Here is a 22402-nt window from a genome sequence, read left to right on the forward strand (position 1 = left end):
TTCAATTCCAGGATGTTTTTTTCACTTGGAGAGGGTAAACTCTATTCGAGTCAAGATTTTCAGAGTTAATGTTTACAACCACCTAAAAATAACATTTCATTTTCAAGAATTAACNATTTCTCTTTTTTTTTATTTAAAATCCTCTAACATAAATAATTTTCCCTCATTTACTGGAAAACTCCAATAAAAATTCCTCGCATACTTGAAGAGATCCAGGGAAAAAGTATTTCTTCAGAATATGTAAAGTAAATAAATTCAATGTTTCAACGAAGGAGTAAAAACTAAAATTGAGAAAACCCCATTATTTTCAAACTTACTGGTGGTCTTCAGTACTTCCATAGTCAACACTTGAAAATCCCATCCGTGCCAGTCAACACATATTTGCTCTGTAATTATACAAGTCTGGTGGAATATATTCAAGAACTACATAAAATAAAAATAATAATTATCTATCAGTAGATAATCTGATTATCTATAAAGATAATCTGCCTCTATATTAGCAGCAATTTCTGCCTCCCACTTGTCCCCGTTGTTTAACAGCTTCTCCTTGTTGTAGAGCAGCTCCTCGTGGGTCTCAGTGCTGAACTCAAAGTTGGGGCCTTCAACGATAGCATCCACGGGGCAGGCCTGAACATTTCAACAAACAATTAATTTATCAATCAATCAATCAATCCTCAATTCTTTTAATAATCAACAAATCAATAAAAACCCCAGCAAATCAAATCCGATTTAATATGCATGTACTTCTTATCATTATTGATAGATATATCAAATCAATCAATCGATCACTTTCAATTATCATCATGATTTTCGATCGACAATCAACCATCAAATATCACCATATTTATCTATCATAATTCAAATATCACCATATTTATCTATCTATCAATCAAATATCACCATAATTATCCATCTATCAATCAAATATCATCATATTTATCTATCTATCAATCAAATATCACCATATTTATCTATCTATCAATCAAATATCACCAAATTTATCTATCATCAATCAAATATCATCATATTTATCTATCATCAATCAAATATCATCATATTTATCTATCATCAATCAAATATCACCATATTTATCCATCATCAATCAAATATCACCATATTTATCTATCTATCAATCAAATATCACCATATTTATCTATCTATCAATCAAATATCACCATATTTATCTATCTATCAATCAAATTTCACCATATTAATCTATCTATCAATCAAATATCATCATATTTATCCATCAATTAACAATCAGTTTTAAAAAAAATAATCAATGTATAGAAAAATCAAATTCCCAATCAGAAAATAAGAAAATTTACCTCCTGACAGAACCCGCAGTAAATACATTTGGTCATGTCAATATCGTATCTAGTTGTTCTTCGAGCTCCATCCGCTCTCTCCTCAGCTTCAATAGTTATGGCCTAATCAGATTAAAAAGTAAAAAAATATTAAATAATAATTTTAATAGAACTATGTTGAATAAACTTCAAGAAATAAAACTAGTTTGAGTTAAAAAGATGTGAAATAAATTTCATGACATTTATAAAACTTGTAGCTTAAAATAAGTAAGAAGGCTCCACACAAACTCATACTATATATATATTAACGAAAAACAAGTAGCTTAATAAGCATATATAAGATAACAGACATTTATTTAGCTAGATAATAACAGGAAGATAGAATTAGTTAGATAGATAGATAGATAGATAGATAGATAGAGAGGTAGATAGATAGATAGGTAGATAGAAAGATAGACAGAGAGGTAGATAGAAAGGTTGAAAAATAGATTGATAGAGAGATAGATAGAAAGGTTGTTAGATAGGTAGATAGATAGATAGGTAGATAGATAGGTAGATAGAGAGGTAGATAGAAAGATTGATGGATAAACACTAGACAGAAAAACTATTGACCTGAGCTGGGCAAACAGCTTCACAAAGTTTACAGGCAATACAACGTTCCTCACCACTAGCATATCTTCTCAGGGCATGCTCACCACGGAATCTTAGAGAATAATAATACATATAATTGATTCACAAATCAATATAGAAGGGACAATAGACGTAATTACAATTGACCAATAATGAAGTCATGTGCATGTCCTATTAACAACAAATTATCTTTTTTTCCATCTGATAATCTGAGTTCGTTTCCCTTATGTCCATTTGACAGCCCAAATTTTTATTTTGAATAATTTTTTTCGTTTGTTTCTTTTCTTGTCATTTTTAACAAACATTTTTTTATATTTTTTTTATCGATTTTGATGGTTAGAACTGACGAGGGTCAACCCAGGCCGAAATATATTTTCAATAAATGTGGAACTAACATCTACTTTTTTACTCTAAAGAGGTTTGGTCCATCAGCATCACCGAATTTTAAATTCTATTAACAACAGTTCATTAGTCTGATCAAGATTAATTAGATCTAATATTATATATTGATTATTTATAGTTGTGATATCTCTGCAAAGACAATAATATTTTGAGAAAATAATTCAAGTCATAAAAAATATCGATATATTCCTTACTGTTTTTTAAATATGTTTTAAATGGTACCAAATCATTGTGAATTGGACATGCCACTCTTAAAAAAGGAGGTTCACTAGAAATTACGTCTTTATTCCCAGTAAATGAAAGTTTGAAAAATCTTTCTCATTTTAGCTACATCAAGATGTAAAAAATAAAGGAAAAGAAGAGGGTTTCAGGTCGATTCACGCACCTTTTCTAACAACAATTTTACCTTTCGAGCGTTGCTCTTCAAACTGCAATTTTTCTTTGTAAATCAAATTTAGCGGGTGAGTTAATTTGGCACATTTTCAACAAAAAAAAATTGCACAGTTTTTCTGGGCAAAATGTTTAAATCTTTAATCCATAACCTTTCCTTTGGTTCTTGTGAGTTGCCACAAAAAAACTAAGACCCAATTGGTTAAGTCGTTTTGACGTTTATTAGTCACAAAGAGACAACCCTAATAATAACTAGATATATGGTTAACCTGGGGGAAAGAGGTCCCTTCTCGAATGGATAATTAATAGTTGCTGGCTCCTTGAAAATATGTCCAAGTGTAACCGCCATTCCTCGGGCTAGGGAATACATACTTATTATTAAAAGTAGTGCTTAGGATCCGGATCCGTAAGATTTTGGCTTACTTTATCCGGATTCAAGAGGCAAAATATCAACCAAAAAATGCCAAAAAAAACTATAAACCCAAATCTAAACTTTTGAAAAAAGAAAAATATAAAAATTTTCTGATCTCTGAATGTGTCATCAAGGTTTAGCATAAAAATAAGCGAGAAAAAAAAGAAGAAAATAATTTGACAATTCTGCTTTGTTAAATACAATTAAGTAAATCTTAAAGAAATGGATCCGGATCCATTTTTTTCCAGTGCGGATCCAGGGTACGGATCCGCATCAAATTTAAATGGATCCTAATCCCTGATTAAAGGAAGTGATCCTTTAATTAAAAAGTGCCAAAAAGATGAAAGATCCGTAAAGTATTTTTTTCATGAATCTACGTTTTATATTTCGCAAGGGGTGAATCTGGACAATCCTCTCGTTACAGAATAGAAACCCCGTGTTTATCAAGTTATCATATCAATGCACCGTAATTGCCAAAAGCTCTTTAAAATAGCGGGGGGCGATGGGGGCAATTAAAACTTTGTTAACAATTCATTTAAAACTATTTGTACCATGGTGGCATTAAAATTACTATATTTTGAAATTTCATCTCATTTAAAGCAGAAAAATGTTTCGAAAAGAACTAAAGTTTTGATTATGAAAGAGATATAAAGATAACGTGAATTACCTATTTCTCCCAGAATAAGACTGTTAGCTCCCTTGTTTGTTAATTCTGACCATGTGGGGTGTCCAACCTAAAATATAAAAAATATATATCTTCAATGTGATAGGTGTCAGGGGCGCCGAGATCCCTGGTGAAGGTGTCAGGGGCGCCAAGATCCCTGGTTTAACTTAATGCACTATCAGTAAAAACAAAAAAGATAAATTGATTCGCTGAAAATGTCACAAAAGTGATCTCATAGCGAAAATTTTTCCAATAATCCAGTAATAAACATTGATAATTTCTTCGGAGAGAGAAATAAAAACTGAAAACGCCAAGATAATTATTATTTTCTATTTTTGGCGTAACTTTTCTAATCAAATATAATTAGAGTAGGAAAGGGTGAAGGAATTAATGATAAGGGAAAATAAAGATTTAATTGCGCTAAAGTTAACTGATAAATATTAATTTTAAAAGTTTTTACATCCATAAATATACTTTGGGGGAAATAAATAGTTGCTCAACTTTGGGGTTAAAAAATCTTGCATCTTTAATGTTAACAAATTGATTTAGAGGGGGAATTTCTCCTGAAAATGACTTCTTAATGTTTGTTTTACCACTGAAGGGGGTTAAGTGAGAAAATAATCTCCTGCAACCCCTCTAGACAAAAAAAGATCATACCTTAGGTGGGTTGACGTATACATAATCTCCTCCACTAGCATACCGGACACAACCGAGGTTAGATCTAGAACCACAAACTTAAAGGGAGTATTTGCGAAAAATGACAGGGGGTATAGGCGTACGGCGAAAAATAAGCACTTTTGATCGCTACTAGTCTTACTTCTATTTGTTGGGTCTATCAGGAAAAAATTGTTAAAAAAGACTCATAACGAAGAACATAGCGTCCATACAAATTCGGAAAGTTGCAACATTCAACTCGGATCGTAAAATAATCAATTTAATTCCAAACAAATCATTCGGATATTACAAACAATAGTCATCGACGCATTCGTATACAGTTAATATTTCATAATATTTTTGGTTTAGTTTTTTTTAACAATAATACGCTGGAGCTTGATTTCGGAAAATTCCTGGAAAATATGAAAATGTCGTCTTGATTATCAAAAGTCCTCGAAACAGGAATAAATATTTTCAAAAGTAACTCTCAGATCATCAAAAATAAAAGATTCTAAAGAAATATCAATTATCGATGAAAATTGTTTGTAATATTTGAATGATTTGCTTGGAATTAAATTTATTTTTTACGATCCGAGTCGAATGTTGCATCTTTCTGAATTTGTATGGACGCGCTAAGTTCTTCGGTATGAGGCGTTTTTAACTCAGCTGGAACCAACTGCCTGAGGCAGTAAAGGGGTCCATGACCCTATATGCTTTTAAAAACAGTTATGATGAGCATAGAAATGCAGCCATGGATCTAGAAGAATAAATGATGACCTGACCCGCCACTTCATTCTTGCATGATGCAGGACCTTGGCGGTGAAACTATCAACGTATCAACGTATCAACTATTTTCTCCTTATAGACGCTACAGATAGAAATAAGATTAGTAGCAATCAAAAGCGGTTATTTTTCGCCGTAAGCCTATACCCCCTGTCATTTTTTCGCGAACACTCCCTTTAAAGGCCTACAGAGTTTAGACATATTTTCAACTGACTCGCCCAATAATGAAATGACATGTTCGATGGACAAAGGTACTTTTTAACCTTTTGCCAAGATAATGAAGGTTTCTTTAAAATTCAGTGATGGTGATGGACCAAACCTCTGTAGAGTAAAAAAGTAGATGTTAGTTCCACATTTATTGAAAATATATTTCGGTCTGACAGAATAAACCGATACAAACCAACCAGAATAAACCGATACAAACCAACCAGAATAAACCGATACAAACCAACCAGAATAAACCGATACAAACCAAACAGAATAAACCGATACAAACCAACCAGAATAAACCGATACAAACCAACCAGAATGAAAATATGTAAATCTGTTATTATTTAAGAAGAAAGAAAGTGCAGTGCATTAGCTCAATTTTATTTTTGATGCATTTCCGCTCTGGAAATTAAAACGGATCCGGATCATGAACATTTCTTTAATTGATTTATGTTTGTGCTAAAACTCGCTGATCCATTAAGAGAGAGGATCATTTGTAATTATTTCTCTTTTTTCAACGGTTGAAAAGTTTTTGTTACAGTTTTTGAATGGTATTTTCCCCCTTGGATCCGCATATCCGCATAACTACGGATCCTAAGCACTTCATGAGGGTGTCCCTGTGCCAAATATATGAAATATTTACAAATAAGAATATTAGACGCTATAACTAACCTGACAAGTTGGGCAGAGGTTCTCCCAACGGAGAATATTTTCACCATTGACATTTTCCGTTTTAGTCCTTTACAAGAACGGTCTGAAAGATTAAAGATTACGTTCATTTCCAGTGGCTAAAACACATTTTATTAATTATTAAAGCACAACCTAGTTTCAAAATAAATAATATGTAGCTCTCGGTAATTTTTCTTAAGAACGTTTTTTGGACCCCCCCCCCCCCCCCAGGTTGGAACATATGAAAATGATAAAATGACATCAGTAGACCACCTCAATGCTGAGACAACGATCATGACGGTAAAAGATCATTGCAACAAATGAAATATTTTGATTTCCATTGGACCATGTATGGAAAGTTCCGGTTTTACAAGAACTTTTAAATACTAGAACGAATATTTTATTTGTTGAAGCATTCGATGATTACGTAATAACTGAAATGATAAATATGTTATGTAATGATTAATGATCAATGTCGCCTATGTGTGCACAATTTTGCATTTTCTTTTGTAGAACTATATATTCAAAAACTTATATAAACAAATTTTAGCTACATAACTTATATATATATTTGTATTTTTGTTTGTGAATAAATCTATATAATAATAAAAATATGATCACAATTTCTTCTAGCAACCCAAAAAACGTATACTAGGACGGACCCCATTATGGGGCCGTGTGCCACAGCTGAGACATATTAAGGATTCAGGTAATTTCCTAGAGAACGATTTTTGGACGANATGTACAAAATTGGTAGGAGCGGGGGAAAAGGGGGCCCGGGTGTCCAAAAATCGTTCTCTAGGACGGACCCAGAATTTTTGTACAAAAAAATAGCTGTGGGGTGGGGGGAACAACGACGGGGTGGCCCAAAGACCAGGATGTTACTGATAAGTTAGCAGAATTGTGTTTTCAGAGGAAGACAAAAAGAAGTTGACAATGAAACCGCTTCAAAACGAGTAAACATATAAAAACTTGAAACTGATAATTTATTTCCTACCCTGGTCAATATAAGTATGGTAATGTTTAATTGTTAACTGGAACGGTGAGAAATACCGAGTTTTATTAATCTTTCCCTTTCGAAACACTCGCCATTTTTCGAGATAGTTTTGTAAATGGACTTTATTCCGAACGCGACGCGGCATTGGCTCACTTTGGACAGCTGATAACGAAGACGATATTCTAATGAAGCTCTTTGCTTTTAAAGTATACGGTGGGTACATGGAAGATAAAGTTTACGTTTACCATGGGCTTTATATATTGGTATTAGTTAGAGGTGACTGAAGGAAGGAATTTAAGCTGAACCAAATTTTTTGACCGACAGAACCTTTCCAAAATTATTATTCATTTACTCTTCTGTTCCTCCTGCATTCTAATTTAAAATTGAAATGAAATGCTGTATACATTCAAAATGCAGCTTTTTTGTAACTCTAAAATAAGTCTCTCCTTCCTAAGAAATTATAATCAGTTTGATCATATACATGGGTTACCTTCGTTACCATACAAAGGTTGAAACTTTAGCATATGTACAAAATTTATGTTTTTTATTCATTATTCTAAGCAATCGTAGACTTGCTTGAAGTGAATAATCTTTTAAAAATTCTTATTCATCTGCGGAAAACTTTATTCAAGTTAGGAATCGTCTTCTTGTAGTTTCATGTTGTTCACTTTCAGTCTCATCCTCTGTAGGTGACCCTGTTTAACAATTTTAAACTAGAGCCCTAAAAAAGGCAAACCAAACAAAAAAACAGCCAATAAAAAGCGAGGGAATTTTGCGTTCAACTAGTAGAAGAGAAATTATGGAAATCAAATATCATGAGATCAAGCAGATTCTCCGTAGAATTCAAGAGTGCTCACTGTGGATATTGAGATTATGAGTATCCAATACACAAGTTTACATCTGAGGGAATAAAGCTTAATCATAATTGACCAGTTTATAACCCACCAACCAATTTAACGACCACTTTTCATTTGTACAACAAAACAAATACTCAATTCCCTTAACAATAATAATCCCTTTTTTTTATCATGCAATTTATTAACATGTTTTACATTTAATTTTAAATCAGAAATAGAGTTATTAATGAGTATTTTAGTAGAACAAAGAAATTAATCTAGATTGGGTTTGAGGGATTACAGCTGGGGCATTCCTGCGGCATACCTCCTATCTAGATTGGATCAATGAAGAGTTACGATCTAAAGGATTACAGACTAGGCAGTCCGTTGATCCTTTTCAGATTGGATCAATGAAGGATTAAAGCTTGGGTAATCCCGCCACGACACTTCCTTCAATTCCGCAATGGTCAGATCCTCTCAGGATCTTAAAGGTTCCCTAAAAATAAAATAAGTTTTACTTAAAGGGACCGTTCACTTATTTGGGTAATTAGAGGATAAATTAAACAGCCTATTCGCTGTCTTTTCAAAGACAACTGTGGCCGGAGAAAAAGCCGATTTTTCGCTCAGAATTCAAGCGGAAAGGTATAACTTTCAATAGATCAAGATGTAATTTCAAGTGACCATCCATGCAAATATGGCAATACCTAATTCACAATGGTACCCTTATCTGATCAATAATGTGGAAGATATTGTCATTTCTCAGCTTGAAAAATGTTTAAATCTTATCCTGCATTAGAAATGTGCAACTCACTTTTGTAGAGGAATCACAAATGAAACTATTCAATTTTCAAATTGATAAAATTGATATCTATTTATCTATTCAAAGATTTTAGGGGTACCGTTGTGAATCGTGTATTGTTAGTTAACAATGCTAAGAAAACCGAAATAGGGTAAGCCGACCTAAAAGGCAACCAAAATTCTTATTCTAGCTGCGCAACTTTTGGTTTTAAACCTTCCTCTCAAAATATATTAATACTAAATTGTTTTACTACGCGGCGGTCTGATTTGAGTTTGACAGAAGCATCGGTACGTGTAATGTTGTGAATTGTTTTGGATCGGTATAAAAAAAGTATAAAAAAACTTAAAAGATATCAAAACTAGCATTTATACATTCATCCTAAAAAAGAGAAGAATGATCTAAAATCGTTAGATTTAACACGATAGTTTTTGCATAGTTTTTGATCGTTTTTGATGTTTATTTTCTGTGATGGGTCAAAATTTTACGAACCTAGTCATTATCAGAAAGACCCAGAATCCGGGTCTTTCTTGTTGAAACTGTGTGGTAAGAATAGAAAATGTTTAGAATACATTTTTTTATACAATTACTCTTCATTACGCTTTGCCAAATTTTGAACCTGAAAGAAAATGCAAAAAAAACGAGCCAAAAACGAACTTACTGAAATCACATTACAGGTACATGTCATTAATATATTTATGTACTGACCTGATCACCCCAGTCGTAGTTCCAGCTGTTGGCAACATGCCAGTATGGAGTTCCAGCTTCTACTCCCCACCCGAGGATACGGATTGCGTGACCGCCAAGCGCATTGCCAGACACATGTTGGTAAACACCTAGATTACATTCATCATGATTAATGAAAAAAAATCGTTCAGATAATAAATCTTTTAATCGATGGAAATGATTAATGATAACACTTTATGACTCCAGGAACAGGATTATCAGGGTAGAGACAAGAACTAGGGTTGGTTGGATGTGTACTAACTCTCGTTTAACCACTTTGTTAACAATTCAAAAGTTTCAGTTTGCTGAGCTCCATCTAATTTAAAAGTTTACAACTCTGAGCCTCTCATGAAATTGTTTAAAAACATCCAACATTTCATCATAATTGTCCACCAAAAATAATATTTCTAAAAGTTGGAAAATTAAATATCTCACAAAAGATGAGACTTAAAAAGCAAGCTGAGAATGAATTTGATTTTCTACCATTAAATCATTATAGGTAAACTGATGGTTTGGGGAAAGAAAAAAAGTGCCCAGCTGCAGGAAACCATGACTGTAAGTTTAAAACCTGGGTCATCTCTAGATGTCTCATCCTTAAGAAATGATTTTTGGCTTCAAGGTGGCTCCCAAAAAAACGTTGCTTTTAAACATCATAAAAATTTTCGACCCCACTTTTTGAAAGTCAAAAATCTATTTAGATGCATAAGCGTAACTCTCTAACACACAGGGTTACCCAAAAAGGATGAGACTTTAAAGACAACTGAACAGGAAAAGTAAGTCCCTTTTCTTACGCTCTCGTTTCCTTGCTGCTTACTTTTTTGATCAGTAATTATCTTATTTAAAAGCTATATTTGAAGAAGCAAAAACAAAATTTAATCTTCAGATCGCTATATTTAATAAGTTTCAGGTCTTCATTGAAGTCTCATCTTTTTGGGTAACCATGTACCTGACTTATAGTTGGGGAAATCCTCGAAGACGGTAAATGCTGCTTCTACAGGACCGTTGTTCATCAGCTCCAGCTGTATCTGCTTCACGTCACGTTTAATGGAGTAGCTACTGGCACCAAAACTCTTGTCCTTGTTGTAATCTACCTTGTAGTCCTATCAGATTAACAAAGCTCTTATTTGTTTTAACTTTATGCAAGAGTAAACGTTAATAATTTCAACATGTGTAAAAAGTTCTAAAAATTTATTAACAAAATGGGCGTAAAAACTAAAAAGTCAATTAAGAAACCTTGATAAATAATAAATGATAATAGAATCAAAAATTTCAATTTTTAACTTTTTTCCCTGGAGTATTCCCCCCCCCCCCCAGGAAGGGGCAATTCTTTCAAATATATACCCCTGGAACTTCACCTTGTTCTCACAGAACTTGTGGCACTTAGGAGTAGATCCGCCTTCAGAGCAGGGTAGTCTCGTTCCGTTTACGTGATGCTCACATGGCTGGATTTGGTAGGGCTGGCAACCCTGAGTATTGTTTATCAGTTTATCAGTGTCAATATTAAAATAATTAACCTACAGGGTATTAACGATATTCTGCAAACCTGAAGTACGTTGTACATTCTAAATTTTCTACGCTTTCTTTCTACGTAAAACCCATTATTTATTTGAACTGCTCTTCAAATCAATACATAGCATGATTAGCTTAATCATGTGATATTTAATGACGCACATCTTAATTGCACTTATTTTAACTGTGCTGTAAATACTTAACATAATTGTCTTAATCATGTAAAATAGATAACAATGTAGGAATTGTATTTACGTCGATTAACTTAAACTTGTAACATATTGTAAACCTCAAATACAATAGTTGATATAGAGACTCTGTACTGTTTACTGCAAGAGAGTAGATCGTTCCCTGTTTGTATTGTGTTGGTTATTATGAAATAGTAGTTGGATAACGAATAATAATTATATTAGATAATAATCAGATATTTTAGTATTCGATGTTTCTATATTTTTTAACATGTCGGCTATACAATAAAAGCGCAAATATAAAGAATAAAGCATCAGAATAATTTTAAAAGTTAGTTTCCAAGTCCATCATTATTGATTAGTTCCTTTAAACCTGAAGTGTTTATACCTGATCAGATCCGTAGGTTCCTCCGGTAACAAGTCCTTTCTTAGTCCAGTAGGACCAGGCAGCACCAGGGAATCCTAAATAATAACCAGGGATGGAAACTTTTAAATAGAAGGAACAAGTTCAACTCATTCTCTCCTTGGTTAGATCTGGAAATATGTCCGATCTGATTCTAATCATGATTTATTTGATAAAAATAGACACTAAAAAATATTCATTGAATTATTAGAGACTTTAAGAGATTAACCTATCAAGAGATAAACCTATCAAGAGATTAACCTATCAAGAGATTAACCTATCAAGAGATTAACCTATCAAGAGATTAACTTGTCAAGAGATTAACCTATCAAGAGATTAACATATCAAGAGATTAACATATCAAGAGATTAACATATGAAGAGATTAACCTATGAAGAGATTAACCTATGAAGAGATTAACCTATCAAGAGATTAACCTATCAAGAAATAAACCTATCAAGAGATTAATCTATCAAGAGATTAACCTATCAAGAGATAAACCTATCAAGAGATTAACCTATCAAGAGATTAACCTATCAAGAGAATTACCTATCAAGAGATTAACCTATCAAGAGATAAACCTATCAAGAGATTATTCTATCAAGAGATTAACCTATATCAAGAGATTAACCTATCAAGAGATTAACATATCAAGAGATTACCCTATCAAATGATTAGTCATAACTTCTGATTTTTAACCACTAAGAAAACTCTTACAAGGGACTGTACGCGTAATTTGAAGTGTGATTCTCCTTGCAAAGATGACAATGCCCGATAATGTCGTTTTCCTGATTCAAAAAGTGTTTAAATCTGACAATTTCTCCATTTTTTCCTAAAAGCAAGAAATGCGGGAGTCCCTTTTGAAGGGAAACCACAAACAAAAATAAGCAGTAAAAAGAAAAAACATGGATATCTGATTCACTCTTGAGATTACGCTCATAGTCCCTTGAAGAAAACAGAAAAAGCTTCAATAAAAATACTGGAATTTTTTTATTCTAAGATAAGAATTTTTGAATTAACGGAATGAGTTTTTCTTCTAACTTTATGAGATTAACTTATCTAATGATTGTCAAAACTACGGAGGTTCAACCATTCTCAAACTATTAAGATTTAACCCGATATCTTGATAAAAAGGTGTTTTTTTTTGCATAAAACCAAACTCCCAGTTCACCCTTTGTTCATTGTACAACAAATAACGAGAACAAATGGGCTAAATTTTGATGGTCGTAAAAACCTTTTAGTCCTTGAACATTTGGACGTTTAAAGCCACGATGAGCATTAGATATATGATGTAATTTCATTCAAATTCAACTTTATAATTTCTGTATTTACTGTAAAGATACTAAACTTATCATATACGAGAATTATACGATGATGAGATCTGCAAGAATCTTATATTAAATTTTGTAATATACTTTTTCCGACATATGTATCAATATTTTTATTAAAAGAATAAAATGTTTTAACTAAGAGATCTGAAAAAATACCTCCGTTGCAACCGAATCCGCATGAGTAGCAGCAAGAGAGTAGATTCTCGGAGGAGACGTGGGCGTTCATTTTTCCTGAATAAAAAATGTTTAGAATAAACAAAACTAATTGATTTTAATCCCCTCTAGAGTTAAGGCTATGTATGATAAAAAATTCAAAAAGTAGGTTGTTAATGAGGGACTAAGCAACCTTTTAACCTTAAAAAACCATTGCTGATAAACATACGTCAAGGAAAATTTCAAGGAATTTTAAATCGACTTTAAAAATTGCACATTTTTTTTTAAAGGTCTATCATCTATAAGTTTTATGTATAAACTAATATTTACCATTTGAATGAATACATATTCTGTCAGACATGGCAGTAACGGCTCCAAATGCCCAGCAAGAACCACAGCCACCCTAAAAACAAGGATAAAACTATTCATAAGGACACAATTGTAATTTCAAGCGAACCTCCATTTAAAAAAGGAACAATCAAAACGGTATCGTTATTTGCTCAATAATGTAGAAAATATATCTTCTTCTAGCCAGAAAAATTTGAAATTCGGCAGTAGCAGTTCTACAAGTTCATTTTATAGATGAACCACAATTGGAAATAATTAATTTTTTAAGTATAAACATGTATATCGCAGTAATTCTTGATCAGACAAAACTTTTAACTGGAAACATCCCACTCTTTGAAGAGAGTAAATTGATAATTATCTAGTATAGTTCTTTTTGACGGTTCTGTGGGTCCTGATTCGCACTAACATGGACTGCACAGGAAAAATGAAAGGGGTATAGGCTTTAACCAAAGCATTTTAGGAGTTAATCGAGACCCATAAGAGTTCTATCTGATGTTCCTGTCACGAGAAATGTGTTGCAGTAGAAAAAATGTTAAAAAAAAAAACGAGATTGTGGGAATTTCCCCCCAATTCTAAAAAATGTATAAAAGGAAATCAAATGAAAAGGAAAAGGTTGAAGCTATTATTATTTAAATTTAACAATTTTTCACCTTTAATTGATATAATTGATAATATAATTGAACCGTCCCTATCACGTGACCTGAACTCCCACCAATGGCAGTGCAGTATCTTTGTCACATGATACAGACGGAGACATGTGAAAAAAAAATACTGCACGGCCAATGGTGGGAGTTCTGGTCACCTGAAACTGCTATCAAAAATATCTTTTAAAATTAAAAATTGAATTTATAAAATCATAATTAGAGCAAACATAAGTATTTCAGGCTCCTCTGGGATATCGTCGTTTTCAGATTGGTTGGGTATAGCTAATATGATCTGTTTAAAGTACGATTTTTATAGAAATTTTATTTATTTAAATTTTCGAATCAATTTGTCAGTTTTTTTTTATCAATTTTTAGAGACAGGAAAATCAGATAGAACTTAAATGGGTCTCGATCAACTACTAAAATGCTTAGGTTTCAGCCTATACCCCCTTTTATTTTTCCTGTACAGTCCCTTTAATTTGAAGTAATACCGGTTTTTCCCATTTATAACCGAGTAAATTCTAATACAACGTAACATATTGCTACCTGATCCCTGATCTCCCTCAGGGTAGGGCAGTCAGGCCACTTCTCACGGGGATCAAAGCTCTCAGGTATTTCTTCTACTCCAAGCAAAATATTCTAATCAATCAATCATTTATTTTCAAACCAATCGAGTCCAAAGAAAAATGCATTTAATTTTATATTTAGCATAATTTTCATGAAAGGTGAGGGGGCACAAAAAAATATGAACTTAACTTATTTTGATTACATTTTTTTTTTTTAATAAAAAATTGATTCCTTTTGTTTGGGCAAATACTTGTATGCGTTAGGATGTACGCCCATCAAAGTTCTAAAAATCAACTTTGATTATCCATTTTTCCTTAAACTTAATTAAACATTCTCTTGTTTATTATTAATTAATTTAACACTGAAACTAAAATTTATAATTCTGTTGTTAATATGAAAAAAGGGATATCTGTATTTTCAAGAAAACTATTGGGAATTTTTGTCTGTTTAGGAATTTTTGATAATGAAAGCTTTCTATATATTTTATTGGTTCAAGGATAATAATAAGTTCCTAAGATAATTATGACTGGTTTCTGGATGAAAGTTCCTCCCTGCCACCCAGGTAGAGTTTAGGCTGTTCAGCTCATTAATAAACTGTTCAGAGAGAACATGGTTCAGTCCAGCTACACTGCTGATCAACCTAGAGTATTAGATTCAACTGTTCAGTTCATTAGTAAACTGTTCAGTGCGAACATGGTTCAGTCCAACTACACTGCTGGTAAACCTAGAGTATTAGATTGATCTGTTCGGTTCATCAATAAACTGTTCAGAGAGAACATGGTTCAGTCCAGCTACACTGCTGATCAACCTAGAGTATTAGATTCAACTGTTCAGTTCATTAGTAAACTGTTCAGTGCGAACATGGTTCAGTCCAGCTACACTGCTGGTAAACTTAGAGTATTAGTTTCAGCTGTTCAGTTCATTAGTAAACTGTTCAGTGCGAACATGGTTCAGTCCAGCTACACTGCTGATCAACCTAGAGTATTAGATTCAACTGTTCAGTTCATCACTAAACTGTTCAGAGAGAACATGGTTCAGTCCAACTACACTGCTGGTAAACTTAGAGTATTAGATTCATCTGTTCGGTTCATTAATAAACTGTTCAGAGAGAACATGGTTCAGTCCAGCTACACTGCTGATCAACCTAGATTATTAGATTCAGCTGTTCAGTTCATCAATAAACCGTTCAGAGAGAACATGGTTCAGTCCAGCTACACTGCTGACCTAGAGTATTAGATTCAGCTGTTCAGTTCATTAATGAACTGTTCGAAGAGACCTAATTCAGTCCAGATACTGCACAACTGGTTAACCTAGAGTATAGTTTATGATATAGTTCATCAATAAGCTGATCAGAGAGAACAATCCAAACTACTTCTCTAAGAAATGACCAAAATTAAAGGCCCAATCGCTCAGTACAGTATTCATAATTATTCTGTGAGATAACATTAGTTTATATAATTATAATTGCGAAACTATTCGATCTCTTACCATGACAGAACCAAGAGGGGTAACATGTTGTCTCCGTAAGGTCTCCTTCCTCTTTCGGTATTCCACAAATTCAAACACTAGAATGATTAAAGATTTGATAATGATTAAAATTTCTACAACTCATTCAGGAAATCTTCTTATCTATCTGTCTATCTACTAACTAGATAGGGATTGGTAAGACGGAATGTTCCCGCATTTTCATTGGTCAATCCAAATAAAAACCGGGGAGGGAGGGGGGCACAACGGGGTATTATGGGGGAGTCAGCCAAAATGAATTTATTCCATAAACCTCATGTCAAATAAGGCTTAGCCGCTTAAGAATTTTTTTTTGAGAGAAGTCTGTATAAGTTGTTTAAATATTATGTTTATATAGTTTAGAATTTCAATCGAAAACTCGTTAATTCATTAAAAACTTCTAAACTTGGGATTTTTCAGCACGCTACTCTGACTATAAAACACAATGAACAAAGGCATTTTTAAGAGGAGTATATTGAGACAAGAACAGTCACTTCCCGTGACCCCCTAAATACCCCCCACCGTGCATGGGGGGGGAAACCCGTCAAACAAGATTGGGAGATTGATAATTCACATGATTTACTGAACTTATCACATGTGAGAACTTAAATGTGTGTGTCTACATTGTGCATTGTGTAACGAAAATTTAACTGAAATCCAGCTGCTGCTTTTCTACCAATAAAATAAACTAACCCAAAAGTTTTGTTTATATTCTGTAGAAGACGACAATTAGTTTATTGGATTATCTCCAAGAGGGGGGAAGGCCAGCCACAACAATTTCTCGTCCGAGCCACATTCTCCTCATTAGTCATTTTCTCCTCCGAGCCACCTCGAAATCCTCGTTCTTTGCTAATTATGTGTTTTTAAGTTTCTAATTCTTGAAGATAAAAGCTGTCTTTTAAAATTCAGCCCACGTTGGGCAATATGGATACTAATTAGTGTTGCATGGATTAATTACATCATGTTGAAATCTTCAAAGCCATGGGAATGATGTCTTAAACTTTATTTAGGTGAAACTTAAATCTCTTCTGCCTCCGTAATGGCTAAACTTTGTGATACAAATGAATAGCAAAATATTTGGCAAAAAATCTGCCTATACTTTCCCCATGGATCCACTCGAAAAAGTTCTGTGGTTTTCATTATAATTAACAAAAAGGATTAAATTCCTATAAACTTTCCATAGACATTTTTTGACTTGCCATGATCCCAGTTGGGCTTTTTAGTCTCTCCTATAATTTAGCTCGTAGAGTTGAGATAGGGGAATGTGATATAATGTCCCTAGTAAAAAATTACTCCTCTATCTTTAATTTGCTTAGGTTGCAAAGCAGAATTTTAAAAAAGTTAAAAAAGTACATAAATATTAGCATATCCATTTTCAAGGGCTTATTAAATTTATAAATGTTACCAATTTGTAGCTTAATTTTTTTTAAAAAACCTATCCGCCATTTGACTGGCTTCCACCCTACCATATGCATCAAATATTTTTTTTGCAAAATTTGTTCAGATTTATGAATTTAAAAAAGTGAAGAAGTTTTCAAGTACCCCAGCAGGAACAGGGTTATAGATAGCCCATACACTTCATGTCATTTAAGTGACAGATCTAGTAAGCAATAGTTACATTTTTGAAAAGCCTTGAAAAATGGATTTGAAAATAGGTGTCTTAAAAGGGTTAATAAAAGTGTTTAAAACTGAACCTTTTTTCTGAACAGTGTTTTAAGGGATGCTTAAAAAAACTCGGGCAACCCGTAGGCTATAAACATTCCACCTCTTAGGCTAAACTTCCACTATGCCCCTGCTCGTGTATAAATTTTTCACTGGTGGACTGCATTGCTAATTAATTCTCAATTTAGTCCCATAATAATGATCATGGCAATTCAAAACTGAAACTCAATCCACAATTCTAATCAAAACCAAGCAGCTGAATCGACATAGCTGAACTTGAATTTGAAACTAATCGTGAACTTGAATTTGAAACTAAAAATGAAGTTGATTGCTATTATGAAAAAAAAATCAGAACAACTGAATCTGAAACTGAATCTGAAGTTGATCCTGAATCTAAAACTTAAACTTAAACTAATTCTAAATATGAATACCTATAATAGAAAAGTCAAATCTTGAACCATTATAAGTATCCAAACCTGAACCAGGTGTCCGAGGGGGGTAACATGAGCCTCCCAGATTTGCTAGGCAGACTGAGCCTCCCAGATGCAGACAAAGCTTCTGCTATGCAGACTAGGCCTCCAATATGCTGACTAGGCCTCCACTATGCAGACAAAGCTTCTGCTATGCAGACTAGGCCTCCATTATGCAGACTAGGCCTCCTATATGCAGACAAAGCTTCTGCTATGCAGACTAGGCCTCCACTATGCAGACTAGGCCTCCACTATGCAGACAAAGCTTTTGCTATACAGACTAGGCCTCCACTATGCAGAAAACGAGCCTCCACCATACAGAACAGATTTTTTAAAATATTGACACAAATTTTCTAGAATTAATTTGAACTACAAAAAAAGGTTTAATTCTTAAATCAAAGATCATAAAAAGATGAAATTCAATTCAAATAAATATTTTTTCTCTAAATATTTTCCTTTTCATGAAATAATGTTTAACGTTTTATATACTGCTTTATTAGTCATAATTATGCACTATTTATGATAATTGATAAATACTTCTCATCTTTGAGAAACCTCTAATTCCACTATGTCGAAAAATTTGAAAAAAATCTTTTATTTAAACTTAAAATACAAGTTTAAAAAAACCTCCTGTATTTCACAGGCACATTTTGATGTATTGCGCATGGTCATTTCTGCATAGCGGAGGCTCGGTCTACCTAGCATATCTGGGAGCCTAGGCTCGTGTTTACGTAGCTGAGGCTCATGGCGTCAGAATCTGAGCCTGAATCTAAATCTGAATCAGAACAGCTTAAAGGGACAGTAAAGGAAAAATGAAAGGGGGAATAGGCTGAAAGCTAATCACTTTAGCTTTTCATCGAGACCCTTGAGACGCCTATCTGAATTTCCTAACTCGAGAGTTGATACAAAGCTGTTTCAAACTTGTACGAAAATGCATATATATACAATTTCGTATAGAAATAGTAGGGTTAAACAGACCATGCTCAGAAAAACAGCAACCAATCTGAGGAAGATGATATCCCAGAGAAAGCTAATTGTAATTTAGGTTTACTTTTATATTTGTTGTTTCTATTTTCAATAGATTTCATTCATAATATTATTTTTACGTCCGTATTACTTGACCAGAAATTCCACCAATGGCAGTGCAGTAAAGTGGTCACGTGATACAGGCGGATACACGTGACCAGTATACTGCTCTGCCATTGGTGATAGTTCTGGTCATGTGATTTAAGTTTCAGATTTTCAAAATTTTACATACATGAATTTTTGTATAATTATAACACAGTTTTATATCAATTTCTCGAGACAGGAACATCAGATAAAACTTTCATGGGGCGCGATCAAGAGCTAAAGTGATTAGCTTTCAGCCTATACCCCCTTTAATTTTTCCTTTACTGTCTCTTTAATCTAAATCTGAATCTGAACTTACACCTGAATATATAAACCTAAATAACAAATCGAACTGAACCTGAATCAACCTACTTTAACCATGTATGGTTCTTGAAACATAAACCACACAATTCTCCTAGTCCTGGTATTTCCAAAATGTGGTCTGCTTTTTAGTGCCGTTAAGTGTCAATATTATCGGAGATATTAAAATTCAGATTTTAATTTTCTTGAATAAAACCAAAATTATTCTTTTCTTGGGTAATATTGAAAGCAAAAAAAAGCAAAGCATATTTTGGAAATGCCAAGACTAGGAGTATTTTGTGATTATCTAAATTCAAAAATCAAAGACGACGTTCAAGTCGTCTTGCTATTGTCATGTTTCGTGCGACACCCTGTATATAAAATCTTAATCTGAACCTGAACCTGAAGCTATAAAGCTGAACTTGAATATGAATCCAAATCTGAATTTTCTCACTGAACGATCGTTTAGTAAACTCGTTTATTAAAAAAAACTATTCTCGACATATTCATTCTTTTACAACAATTTTCTTTTCTTAACACTTTTTCCATTTCTTTTTCCTCCTCCTCCTTCTCCTTCTCCTCCTCCTTCTCCTTCTCCTCCACTCCCTGTTACCTATTATTCTCTGCTGCGGAACTTTGATTAAAATGACAGTGAGCATGCAACTTGTCGAAATCATGCAATCAGATTTATTGAGCTTCAAGACTACTTACCATACACTACATTACTTCATTCAGCAGGGCACACCGTAATTCATTTCATTTTTTACAAAACACTAAATTTTTTATTAACAAAGCAAATTTTACAGATAGAAGAAGGAATTTTTATCCCTTCTGTGATTTTTTTAATAATTTCCATATTGTTGTTTAAAATCTATAAAGGCAAAAAAGTCAAGGTATAAAAATTCAAGCTATTTTCAACGTAAGTTTCAAACTCAAACTTTCCATCCCTTTATCTTTGCAAACTGATGATACCTTTTACATTTCAATCTTGTACCATTTAATCATATATGCAGAATTGATAGTTTGAAGGATAAGAAATTATAAGTTAAAGCGAGCAAAAAATACTTTTCCGATTTTTTAAAAACTAAAAACTAAAACATTTTTGTCAACCAATTTTCCAAAAGTTTCCACTGACTTGTTTTTTATTATTCCTTAATTATTTATCTATTTATTTATTTATGAGCAGTCTCGCTGGTTCCTCATGTTGATCCTTGTAATTACTTAAACCCCGAAGGTCAATTATCTTCAAGCCTTTTAAAATATTTATGATTTCTGGTCCACGGGCCTTTCCGACCTTTCAAGAATGCCTTTCATGACCAGGGAGGATGTAAAACATGTTTACGATATCATTAAAAATAATTAGGATTATTATAATAATAATAATTTAATCTAAAAGGAAGTTTAAACTTTATTTAGAAAAACCTATTTTTTATCGCCTTTATGTGCGATCTTTAAACTAAACTTTTACATTTTAGATTTTTTTCTAAATTTGTTTACTTTTGAAATCATTGGAGATTGCAATTATTTATAAATTTGTTAGTAGAACTTGAAGTCTTGAACCGGACTCATAATTTTCATTTTCTTGGTTTTAATTCATTATTTACTTTCATTAATGATTAGAAATACAATAAATACAGTGAGAACCAGAAAACTGTAGAATAGGAAGACGACATTAAAGCAATACTGAAGTATATTTGAGACTGTTACAAAGCAAGTAATTTTACTTATAGTAATTTATTTATTCACTTATTAAGTGAAATAGGTCTGTTTACACTACACAATTGCCGTGTTTCATGTTCACCGGACTAACCAAAGTCATTACTTTAGTCTTAAAGTCGTCTTCATATTCCAGAGTTTTCTAGATTGTATGTTTTCGATAAATGGCAAAATGGCTTCCGAATTAAAAAACTACACCTCAGAACAGAAATATTAAAGTATTAAATAAATGTAACCATGTCTCCATAGACTTGACATTGTACTTTTATTACTTAAGTTAAAAGTGTAAATATAAATCGTATTTATTGATTAACAACGAAATAAACCATAGTAACGACAGATATATATAAAGAATGGAAAGAACCTACTGGAGACATTTTTCTATTCAAATATAAACCTTTAAAAATCCTTAAGATATAAATAACCATTGAACCCCCCTCCTCCCTTCCCTCTTTTACCAATGTAGCAATGTTATTCTTTAGATTTTCATTCCTCATAATTTCTAAAGTAATTTCACAGTTAAGTTGTGCAGCCCTAAATTTGAAAGTTATGCAACGATTGCAAAAAAAAGATTATTAGAAAGACTGAAAGATAGAAATGTTATCAAAATGATTGAAACTATAGAAAGATAGTTTAAATGTCAATAAGTAGATTATTAGAAACATAAAAAGCTAGACACAGAGACATTTAGAAAGAATTTTAGAACCATGAAGGATAGTTTGAGGGCAAATAACTCATAGTCAATTAAAAGACTGATAGAGAGATAGAAAGATAGGAAGAACATTAGAAAGATAGTTTGAGCGCAAAAAAGCATAGATTATCATAAAGAATATGAGTGAGATAAGGAAAAAAACAGAAACCAAAAGAAATATAGAAATTTTTTAAGAAAAAAAAGAAGGAAAGATTATAAAGAAGATAGAAATAAAAGATCGAAAGTTTACTAGAATGAGAGAAAGCTAGGAAGATAGTTTGAGTGTAAAAAAATAAACATAACAGAAAGATAGAAAGATATAAATAATATT

The 22402-nt window shown here is 32.7% G+C and overlaps 2 protein-coding genes across 3 annotated transcripts; both read right to left on the reverse strand.

Annotated features, from left to right (window-relative positions):
• Positions 1–385: 385 nt before the first annotated feature.
• LOC111704290 (NADH-ubiquinone oxidoreductase subunit 8) lies at positions 386–6230 on the reverse strand. The gene is made up of 7 exons (XM_023476503.1): positions 6125–6230; positions 4463–4526; positions 3809–3875; positions 2999–3086; positions 1920–2010; positions 1329–1430; positions 386–627 (listed from the first exon to the last, which is right to left on the reverse strand). The coding sequence occupies exons 1-7, from the start codon at positions 6175–6177 to the stop codon at positions 469–471; spliced, it is 624 nt and encodes a 207-aa protein (XP_023332271.1). The 5' UTR covers positions 6178–6230; the 3' UTR covers positions 386–468.
• Positions 6231–8131: 1901 nt separating this feature from the next.
• Positions 8132–16270, reverse strand: LOC111704308 (cathepsin B). 2 transcript variants are annotated; one of them, XM_023476533.1, is made up of 12 exons: positions 16108–16270; positions 15718–15763; positions 15131–15213; positions 14851–14902; positions 14599–14691; positions 13391–13463; positions 13064–13138; positions 11562–11635; positions 10832–10942; positions 10423–10576; positions 9459–9586; positions 8132–8450 (listed from the first exon to the last, which is right to left on the reverse strand). In XM_023476533.1, exons 1-12 carry the CDS (start codon positions 16131–16133, stop codon positions 8373–8375), a joined length of 993 nt encoding a protein of 330 aa, XP_023332301.1. In that variant the 5' UTR covers positions 16134–16270; the 3' UTR covers positions 8132–8372. The 2 variants fall into 2 exon arrangements, with proteins under 2 accessions (XP_023332301.1, XP_023332294.1); XM_023476526.1 differs by lacking the exon at positions 15718–15763 and having other exon boundaries at positions 15131–15259.
• Positions 16271–22402: the final 6132 nt, after the last annotated feature.

Source organism: Eurytemora carolleeae, unplaced genomic scaffold (genome assembly GCF_000591075.1).
Source record: "Eurytemora carolleeae unplaced genomic scaffold, Eaff_2.0 scaffold127, whole genome shotgun sequence".
Taxonomy (NCBI): Eukaryota; Metazoa; Arthropoda; class Copepoda; order Calanoida; family Temoridae; genus Eurytemora; species Eurytemora carolleeae.